At 37.5% G+C, this 11,493-nt stretch overlaps 1 protein-coding gene across 1 annotated transcript; it reads right to left on the reverse strand.

Moving 5' to 3' along the window:
• Window positions 1-4,578: 4,578 nt before the first annotated feature.
• On the reverse strand, window positions 4,579-11,229 carry LOC104617131 (interstitial collagenase-like). Its single transcript, XM_010282370.1, has 10 exons — window positions 11,128-11,229; window positions 9,895-10,139; window positions 9,461-9,609; window positions 9,248-9,373; window positions 8,375-8,536; window positions 7,888-8,005; window positions 7,096-7,229; window positions 5,903-6,062; window positions 4,889-4,989; window positions 4,579-4,679 (listed from the first exon to the last, which is right to left on the reverse strand). Exons 1-10 carry the CDS (start codon window positions 11,227-11,229, stop codon window positions 4,579-4,581), a joined length of 1,398 nt encoding a protein of 465 aa, XP_010280672.1.
• Window positions 11,230-11,493: the final 264 nt, after the last annotated feature.

Below are 11,493 nucleotides of genomic sequence, written 5' to 3' on the forward strand. Positions count from 1 at the left end.
CAAAAGCAAAAGGTCCTTCATTCTTACTCTCGCCTCTGTCCTGGTGGGAGAGCAGTCTGCTTTCTGCTCCTTGTGCATCCTCTCTCGCATCTCAGTTTGTACAGTTACGGGGTGCTTCGTAGAGCCAGCTGTAGACTGACTCAGAGTTTATCATCCTCTGATTACCTCCACACATCCTATAACACTGTGCTGGCTGACACAATAAAACTTAATTAAACCCATCCGATTTCACAGACGTCTGAAGTCAGTTAGTACTTGAATACTCCTAAGCTGCTTGGCTAACATTTCAAAACTAGCACTCTATTTTAGTTATTTTACACTGAATTTTAGCAAACCGGAGCAGTTTCATGCCAGATAAAATGATGGACAAATGCAAAACTTTTTAAGTTGTCCTGACTCAGCTGTGTGAATATGTCCCAAATATACAGGGACTCTTAACCATTCTCAGCCTGGAAAATGGGAGAAAAAAAATCCAAAAAAATTAAAACTTTGGGAGAAATTACTGTAAGCAGAAAGTTTTTCTTTTTAAATTAATCCATAAAGTGAAGTTGGGTGTTTTGGAAAATGGATGAAAATCCCAAAGCACTCCCCGCCTTTAAATTATACTGGTAGAATCCAAGATATACATAAACAAAAAAGATTTTACCCTATAAAACCAACCTAAAGAATGTGAATAATCTTATAGCTCTGTATTTATTCTTTCTTTCTTTCTTTCTATCTATCTATCTACCTACCTACCTACCTACCTACCTACCTACCTACCTACCTATCTATCATCTAAGTCTCTGCCATTTCATCACAAAAGGTTTCTTCAGTTTAACCACATTACCCACAGGGGATATGATTATTTCCTGTCTTAAGTAATTCAGAATAAGGAAGTTTCAAGAGTCACACAAGCTGTGACAAAACTATGGGATTTCACTCTATGCTGGCCAAGCACCTTCCTCATCCACTGGCACCAATGGGAGCTGAAAGTGTTCGGCATCTCAGAGGAGCTCCGACAGCATGTACTCAACTTTTACAAAACAGTTGTAAGAAATACCGTTATGTTGGACTGTGGCTTTTTCAGGAAATCCTTGCTTCCGTGTATTTGGTTTTTTTTACTGTCAACTTTTTGCAGCCAACTTTTCTCCATCTGGAGGCGTTAATGATGAATTTTCTAGCCCAAATTTCACAATGTAGTCTTGTTAAACTTGTTTGTTAATGGCATTTCTCAGATAACTTTAAAAAATAAAAACAACAAAGCCAAGGCAACACTATGAGAAGATCTAATATGAACTGGGAAAAGTGGTCATCTTTTTTGGCTGGCCGCCAAATCCCTACAGCTGTGTGCTGTATAGCAGTGGAAGGATAGTGAAAATGAGAGCAACTAGGTTAAGATTAGTTGCACCTAACATTATATATTTATTAGTTAAACATTCTTCTATAGAAAATGGAGAAATACATATCTCTGGTGAGTGACTCAACCAGCTATCTTAGAATAGGATGAACTAGCCTCTGTAGGTGCTCTCTGTCTTTATTGAACACAGAGAAGCTTAAACAACTAATTTAGACTATATTTCTAGTTTCATCTAACAGCTCAAGCTACATTAGTGTTTTCTCAGAAGACATTTGAGTGACAGATGATGGAGGCCTATGTCACTCAAAACACTTTCAGGGTTTTGTAGCTTGACCACCTACGCAATAGTTCCCACTGCCCAAGGGAGAGTCCTGAACTCATTTTTTTGCAAGCAATGTTTCACGGATGTACCTATAGCTGGTCTTGAGGTCTGTGAAAAGAAAAAAGTTCTATAAGCAGCTTCTGATTATGGTTTCCTAACGCTTATCTTTGACATCGATTAGAGTTGATGGATGTTGATCTACCTCATGACTTCTTTTTTCATCCTAGAATTGTGTTTATCCAGACTGCAGTAATGTGACCTATGTTTTAACTCAGAAAAGTCACTGCCTATCCTCATCACATCAGTAGTACCAAGTGATGTTACACAGAGCATCACAGGAATCATCAATACTGCTTCATCATGATGATCTTAAAACAATGCCAGCAGGAATTGAACTTTCCTAAGTGTCCACAATGAAAGGGTCTGCACATGAATTAACTGTCTAAGCATGCATCAACAGAACACTAATCATTATGGTCAAATGTCATCTAGAGAGCATTTCATCTGACAACATGCAGGAGGTAAACTTAGGATGATTTGTGCAACTCTCAGGAGCTCACCAAATGTTTTGACCAACATCATTGCCTGTGATGAGAACCTAAGCCTGAGATCCCATGAAAACACTTAGGCTGCAATTCATCTGCCTGAACAGTGATTTGTTGTGCTTTTGAGACAATCATCTAGTGAACTTGAGACACTGGTACAGGCCTGGTGGCTGTGACCCAGGACCTAGAGGTGACATGTGGCTTCTAGACTGGTAGTTGAAGGCCAGATAGAAAACTTCAGGCACCTTAATGGCACTAGATAGCTGTTCAGCAGCTGAGTTGAGCCACTACTTTGCAGGCTCAATTCTACCATAAAGTCAACAAAACTGAATTATTACACAGCTTGAGTGAAAAACATGGCACCATGGAAAATGGTTCAAATACCATTTGCCATTGTAGCTCAGCTAATAACATTAGAATACACATAACCATAACAAAATGTATTATCTCATACAATATCTGTATCATTTGACATACTTCAGAGGAAGGTTTCAGGTTACTGTAATAGAAGTAATTGCATTTTGATTGAGGACATTTGAAAAAAATGCAGTTAAGCTGGAAGTCCAGGTGGTTTTTTTCATGAATCTTTTGTATCGAAACATTTTTGGTCAAGAATTTTCATTTTTTATGCAAACGTCTTCATTCTTTAACACACTGAAATCAGAAGGGATTTACTAACTAACTGGAGTAGTAAGCACTTGAAAGAGCCTTGAGCAGAAGTTTATTTGTCTGTTATATGATGAGGTTACCTGTGATAACGAGGGACTGGTTTCAGTGATCTCAGGGGTCCTTTCTAATCTACATTTCCAGGCTTAAACCCAGTTCCTAAACACAAAAACATGAGGAAAAAAACCCCCACCTACACCTGCAAAGACATACACCCTAGCAGGAAAGCTAAGAGTGGAAGTTGGGGAAAGGGGAACAGAAAGTGGAAGTGTGATTTGCAGACTGATGCTCATGAGCCCCAACTGGCTTAATTACCCACAGGATTTTCACCAGGGCTTGTGTGGGATAATGGAGTTCAGAGCCAGGTGGCTGCTCCTTTCTCTGGCTTTGGAAAAAAGATCTGACGTTTAATGCCGGAATATATCTTTTAGTGTTTGGAAGCTAGACTTGGCTCTTGAGTATTAGTGCAAATAAGACACCAAAGACACAATGATATGATGAATATAATTTATTAGGAAACTTTAATGTAGCGGGTGAATTTGTGATAAGTTATATAAATATCTATTTTTACAATAAATGATCATTAAGACTATGGTCCTACAGACTTTGGGCAGAAATCTATTCTGACCTGATAGTGATGAAATGGTCCGGTCACAAGCGGTGTTCCCCAGGGCTCAATTTTGGGGCAGGTCTTGTTCAGTATCTTTATCAATGATCTGGATGAGGGGGTTGAGTGCTGCCTTAGTAAGTTTGCAGATGACACCAAATTGGGTGGAAGTGTTGATCTGCTGGAGGGTAGGAGGGCTCTGCAGAGGGATCTGAACAGGCTGGATTGATGGGCTGAGGTCAACTGCATGAGGTTTAATAAGGCCAAGTGCAGGGTCCTGCACTTTGGCCACAACAACCCCATGCAACACTACAGGCTTGGGGAAGAGTGGCTGGAGATCAGCCCGGCAGAAAGGGACCTGGGGGTTCTGGTTGACAGCCGGCTGAACATGAGCCAGCAGTGTGTCCAGGTGGCCAAGAAGGCCAACAGCATCCTGGCCTGTATCAGCAATAGTGTGGCCAGCAGGAGTAGGGAAGTGATCGTGCCCCTGTACTCGGCACTGGTGAGGCCACACCTCGAATCCTGTGTTCAGTTTTGGGCCCCTCACTACAAGAAGGACGTTGAGGTGCTGGAGCGTGTCCAGAGAAGGGCAACAAATCTGGTGATGGGTCTGGAGCACAAGTCTTATGAGGAGCGGCTGAGGGAACTGGGGTTGTTTAGTCTGGAGAAGAGGAGGCTGAGGGGAGACCCTATTGCTCTCTACATCTACCTGAAAGGGGGTGTTGTACTTCTCACCAGTAGTGAGAAGTAGTGATTAGGACATTAGTGATAGGACAAGAGGAAATGGCTTTTAAGTTGTGCCAGGGGAGGTTTAGATCGGATATTAGGAAAAATTTCTTCACCGAGAGGATTTTCAAGCATTGGAACAGGCCCAGGGAAGTGGTGGAGTCACCATCCCTGGAGTTATTTAAAAGACCGGTAAGTGCTTAGGGATATGGTTTAGTTTTACGGACTTGGCAGTGTTACGTTTACGATTGGAGTCAGTGACCTTAAAGGTCTTTTCCAACCTAAATGATTCTATGAGTCTGTGATTCTATTCTAAATGCTGAAAAATTCAGCACATAAAAACATACAATGTGCATATAGAAAAATGTTGCAATTAACAATTAAACCAGCTGATACTCTTCATTTGTCTGACAATCTGTTTGGCACGGGGATCAAACTGGAACTGAGTTGTTCCATGGAAGAAGTAGACATAGCCTAGAAATAAAATGTAATCCAATTATATTTCATAGGTGACTTCTTTTCAATATTTTGGAAAAAAACCCCAACATAAACAGTCCATGTATACTTGCTATTTTTCATTTCCATCTCATTAAGGTTGATAACAGGTTTTTGAAAACAAATAATTCTGTCTACAGAAGCCCAAATATTCAAGTAAACCCAGATTAAAGGTGTGTTTTACTTACCATCTTTCTGGAAAACAGCATCAACTCTGCCAATTTTTCCAAAGTCAGAGACAATTTTCCTTGGATAACCATGATCCATGGATTTTTTGCTTTCATCATATCTTAACATAAGAAACATCATTACAATTTGTGAGGAAGTAGACAATATTTTGAAAGCCCAAAACAAATTACTACACATACACAACTCTACTGTTACTAAAAAGTGTTATAAAGATTAGCTAAAACAGGTTTTTGATTCTTCCTATTATGTATTAGGGTTCTCACATTATGAATGTCTTGAGATTTGAAAATAGTGCCTTTGATAAAGTTTTTAACAAGGCTCTCAAGGACCTTGGGAATGCAGCCCAGAAAGATATTAATGCATTTCTGGACTGTCCAGAGCCTTGGCCATCACTTGCACATAAAATGAGTTTCTATTTTGAGGCACTGGATACCCAGTTTAGTATAAAAGCAAAACATAAAACTTGGGAGTAGAAGACTGTAGCACAGTCCTGAAACATACTTGTATTAGTGTCAATCATGTACTCCTTAAACAAAATTATTCTTTGAAATTTGTCGTGAGCCACAATAAATAAGACCAACTGTATAACTGGAGAATATTTATAGTTTGTTCATAGAGAAATTCAATTACAACTGGTATTATTAGGTGTTCATTTTGTTTGAAATGTGAGTGAAAAGTGGACACTATCACAACATTGCACAGAAAAGCAGCACTGTTGTGGAGAAAAAGTGAATAATTTACTAGAAAGTCACTCTTTTATTGGTCAGATGTTTCATTCATTTGCAAGTAATTATGTTCCTGCTACAGGAATCTAATGAATGGCAAAATAATCCTATAGAAAAGTTGACATTTCCTAGCAAATATTTAAAATTTTTAAACTTCCAGAGAATCCTGTTTAAATTTCTGGAATACACCCAGTTTAAACATCATTGCACTTGAATTTTATAGTAATACATCAGTCCTCAGGGACAAGTGAAAGTATGCCTTCTAGTAAATGAACATTAAATCTTTACCTCCAGTATCTGTCAGCTATAAAGAAGTATGTTTTTCCTGTTGTTTCATCACTGTAAGCTGCGTTAATTCTTTTAACAGTCTTCGGGAACCCCAAATGATAGATTGGTTTAGGATAACCAGGTGCAATGTCATATTCCTTGAGAACCCAGTATTTATCCTCTGAAAAATACAAGCACATTTAATTTGTTTTTTTCTGTTTATAAACAACATTTAATTCTGTTTTTGATTGGTAGCAAACAATATGTCTCAGATATCTGTATTATTCCGTTCAGTTTATTACTTTAGAAAATGGTTCTAATTCTTACACTGGGACTCCATCATGCAGACAGTGGAAATGTCTTTTGTTTTTATGAGTAAAACATTAGAATCACAAGGTGTATGGATAGTACTTTTCCCAGATTTTTTTCAAATGATCATAAAGTATTTGTGTGGGTAACAACTTGGGGAGGGCTGGAGATTGATGAATTAATCCACTGATATTGGATTGGGACATTGAGCTTTTTAAATTCCTGTAATATGCTATTTGATTATAGAATCATATAATATTTTGAAAACAAGACAATGTGCATTCAATTAAACTATTAAGAAGGGCATATGCCTAATTAAATTGGTAATTTTAAATGCAACGAACATATTCATATATGGTAATATATCATGTACTGTAATACGTGCATAGTGAAGTTATTTGAGACATTTAAAGTGTATTTGAGGCTTTTAAAGAAAAAGACTGATTGTTTTTTCAATGAACAATTTTCCTCTCACAGTATGCAATTTTCATTTTTTTCAACAACTTTTTTTTGTTGTTTTTTTTTAATATTACAAAATACTTGTATCAGTAACAGTAGTGTACAAATGCCTGTATTTGCCAATTGAATTCAGCAAAAATCCTTCTGCATAGTGAAACGCTGTTACCTGAAAAGAACTAGACCTAAAGGAGGGAAGCTATTTTCATGTCTTGTTTTTCAGAGCATTAACTATTACAGAGGGGTAAATTTTCAGGATTATGACCTCTGGAGATCCCTTAGAGTAGTATAACTCTATGATCCTCTGGTTTAATTATTTGCAGATATGTAAGATTCTCTGATTTTCCTTAGGTTTCAGTGATCTTCCTTAAAAAAAACTTTGACTTCTGTAATTGCATAGTTTGCAAAGGAGCAGGTCAGAAAAAGTAGAGAATTACAGATTCCATTACCTTTAAAAAATAAAACTTCATCCCTCTCAACGTTTTCGTAAGCAGCTTGAATTCCTGATGGCAGTTTTGGCCAGAACAGTGAGATAAAATTGAGCTCTGTCTCTGTCCTCAAAGGATGTTTGCGCAGCATATATCTGGTTTAAACAAAATTTAAGTAATAAAATAGTTCCAATCCTATCATAAGTGCAAAATAATTATTATAACTCTTGGAGTATAACGGGGGGAGATGGGTACCTGGGTGTGAAAATCCCCCTCCAATGAATGTAAAGGAAACCTAGAGTGACTGCACTCTTAACTTTAGCACCTCAATCACATGCTGAAGACGAATATAAGCCCTTCTATTTCTCTGCAGGACAAGTAGGCTAAGAGTTGGCTTCCGTAACCACCTAACAGACGTCTTTCTATGTAACAGTGCTGTCAGTTCTGCCCCTGCTCTTAACATTGAGGAGTAGCAGAAAGGTTACAGTGTGGGACCCACGGGCACGTTGCTAGTGAATGTTCTTGCCTTGCTACTAGTTGACTCGAGTTCAGAGGCAAGTCTTTTGCAGCAGTGGCCACAGCAGCAGCATAGTTGGAAAACAACCTACAAGCACGCATCTCCTTCACTGCTCTTGACAACCAGGGCTCTTTGACCAATGATTTGAGAGCTCTTGCTTGTGTAAATATATGGTGGTTTTCTAGTGCTTCTCTTTGTACTACCTTCCAAAAGGATAGCTTTTCCACATGGATTACAGACTTTTATTAAACTACTGTATATTTTAAATAGAAAATATATCTGCTTATTGTTGTTACCTGCCCTTGAAGAATATTATTTCTCCACGCAGGGTAGTAATAGCATCAAATGTCAAATTTGGGTCACAAGCTTGTGGAGTTATGGGTCCTGTTGGCTGCACAGCAGCATTAGACTGTCCTATAGGAAGAATATTTTATCTTTTAGTATAGAGAAATATAAAGATAGTGTTAAGAATGTCTTTGAGGACACCAAGAACCCTCTTTACAGAGAATGAGAAGGCATATAGTTTTAAACTAAGGGTCTGTTACTAAAAACAGGCTTTTAATGTTGATAAAACTGGATGCATTCATTTTTTCTAAAATAAGTGTTTTGCAGAACTGGACTTCAGCTAAAGTTAGCTTCCAGGATTTTTCTTTCTTTTGTTATCCATTCTTCAGCAACAATTAAACTTCTCATTTTGGCAGAATAAGCATATCTTAAATATATTCTTATTACTGTTTACCAGCCTCCCACATAGAAATATTAAATAAAACCATTTTTTCTTACCGTAGATGGCTTGAATGCCATCAATGTCATCCTGAGGAAGAAGGAATTCATTGGGGTCCGTGTAGGAGTAAGTTGGATACATCAGTGCTCCAGGATCATTTGAATGAGACAGACCCAGTGAATGGCCAAGCTCATGGGCAATAACAATGAACAAATTGTAGCCTGTAGGATAAAAAACATATGAAATAAGGTAAAATCTGTTTCAGTGTTCAGCACAGTTGACTAAATGGAAAACACTCATGCATCCTCCCAAAACACACTACAGGTACAAGAGAGGCCATAAGTAATGCTACCAACATTACAACTAAAAAATACTGTAACAGAAGAGCTATATGAGTTCTTAAAGAGTGTCCAGCCTTAATTGTCTCATTGTCCTTTCTCTAGTGTCCTTGTACCTTAAACACAAACCCTGTTTCTCCTGCTATCACATAAACTGCTCAGATCAAGGATCATGCCAATGACAAATGGAGGCTCAGTAATCCAACAGAAAAAAAAATCTTCAAAGGAAACACTTACGTGACAGTTTTGCTGATACCCTAGTTAACACCAAACTTTGAAGTGCTATGTTAAGAAAAATAAAGGATTTGACCTGAGGAGTTTGCCACCTTGTAACCAAGTTTTAGGTTTCATCTGAACAAAAAAAAATATTTTTAAGCGCTTAGTTGCTATTATAAACCACTATGACATAAAAATCTCTTTTCTGCAAATTGATTTCCACAAATGGCAAAAAAAAGAGCAACACTATTTAAAAGGACAAGTTCTGCCACCTTTGCTCACTTTTTGCCTGTAATGAGGTTCATGAAATAGGCATCGCATGAGCTAAGATTGTATGAGGTAAATCTGTATAAATGGATCCAGTTACAAAGTCCTTACCTCTTCCATCTTTTGTCCAGGCTTCCTCCTCATCAAGATGGACGTCTCCACCAATACCTTCACCAGGCTGGAAAGCATGAGCCAGCTGCCCATTGGGGCCATCAAAAGGAGAGTTGTCACCGTGGTCTAAAATGAAGAGGGAAAAAACAATTAGAATCTTAAGTTATTTCTATGATTGCAGATGGCTATTTAATAAGGTAACATATCAGTTACCTCTATAAACAAAAGAGATCATTATATCTGCTTCTTTGTCCTCAACCTTTTGGAATGTCAGTGGTGTCACGTTGCTCCAGACGCTGAGTGCTTTTTTGATTGCTTCATCTATATCAGCTTGTCTCATCTTTGGGGTGTAATTAAAAATCCTTCAAAGCAAACCCAACAAATTATATATTGTTAAGAACACAGCACTTTATCTGAAACATAACAACTTGTTCAAAAGTCAGAAATCTTAGACATATCTTTCATGAATGAAAATTAATAATGGCTTCATTTCAGATACAAGCTTCTAGAGTGCCTGTCTTCTTCCAGAAATCAGTTATCACTCTGCATGTCTTTATATGGCATAAAGTTATTTCAGACTTATTTCAAACCCCCCAAAGTAGGGATGCTAGATTTATATTTTTTTGAACCAGATTAGGGAAGGTTACCTGTATGTCAGATTATTTCTTTTCCATTTGGGATTCCCTGCTGTGAACTTGTATTGCCCTACATCAGGTACACCACATCTGGGTTTTTTCATCATCTCCAAAGTGTCAAGATCTGGTTTCCCGGTCACTTGTAGTCCAAAGAATGACTGCATTTCCTTGAGCTTTGCAGTAAGGGAATTTTCACCCTTGTTTCTTACATGAGGCTGGTGATCCCTTTGAAGATCATAGAAATTCTGTAGATAACTCTGAACGAGAGTTTGAAAAAAGAATAGCATTGTGGCATGTCAGTATTGTCTTCAGTCACACTTAAATTTTCTAAGTAATCTTGAACTATTCCCATATCGACATGCCCTGTGCTTAACAGGAGCAAGAACAGCTTATTTTACCTGGGAATTGGTGTGGAAAGTCAGATATAACTTACAGTTTTCATATATTTTTCTGAATTTCTTGTTTTACTGATGGAATATGTGAATGACTTTAAAAATAATACTTATTATTAATAATTAATTCCACATTATTTATAGTGCATGATTAATGGCAAAATTTATGAGAAAGCTTATAACTGGTCTCATTCAAGGAAATAGATATTGACAGTGAGACTCCACATAGCCAGGACTCCCAACAAAGCAGGTAACTTCTACTAGAGGGTCAGCACTTTGCAAATCATGGCATTTATTTTCAACTATGAAATATGATATTAGGAACTGAGGTCTTCCTACTAAATTTCAATAATTTTGTCTCCAATATATAGTTTTGTGTGTATATAAATGTTCTATTTCTCATAGATGACCCTTTTTTTCAAAGTACTCCATGAAAGATCCATTCAGCAAAACATTGAAAAATGTCTGCTTCAAGCAAGTTTCTTCTGTTATGTTACTGAGACCAGTCATATCAAAAGCTTCAAAGCACATTCTGAAATGTAGATTGGTGCTGCATTTGACTATTTCTGCACAACCATAGAGCCTTGCTTCTAGAGCTCATGCTTCAGTACTTTTGTTATTACTTCATTGACAACATCAAAAGTGAAGTTATGCGATAATCACATGACTTTTGGGGAAGTACGTTCCACACAATTTTCACATGTTTTCTACATTGATAGGAAAAGCTTTATCTTGGAACCTCTGCAAAATGGTATGTCTAATTTAAAGCCCTATTTTGTGAAAAGAATTGCATTTATAGTTATCTCTCAGACTATCTTATGTTTCACTTAGAAATGCACTGAAAAATATTTACCTCTACAAGCTGTAGGGTTTTTCCTTCATCTTCTGCTTCTGGAGCCACAGGAAAAGCAGAGGAGATGGCCACATACAACAGGAAAAGAGAAAGTGTCTTCATCCTTGTCTAACGTTGTCTGCCTCAGTTTCACTCTTGAGCTATTGAACACACTTCTCAGCTCTATTTATATAGCTAATTTGTAAACCAGTGACAGTCTGAGTCATGCTGTATAATATCCTCTGATTAGTAAAAATGATGCATAACAGTTTCATCATCAGGTAGTGATGCAATGTGTTTAACTAACGTTACTGTCCTTATTTTGCCTGAGCCTTCTGTTTTGGGCAACCTTGTAGTGTGTTTAATAAACAAGGAAATGCTTTTCAG

This window comes from Phaethon lepturus, unplaced genomic scaffold (assembly GCF_000687285.1).
Source record: "Phaethon lepturus isolate BGI_N335 unplaced genomic scaffold, ASM68728v1 scaffold2770, whole genome shotgun sequence".
In the NCBI taxonomy this organism is placed as follows: Eukaryota; Metazoa; Chordata; class Aves; order Phaethontiformes; family Phaethontidae; genus Phaethon; species Phaethon lepturus.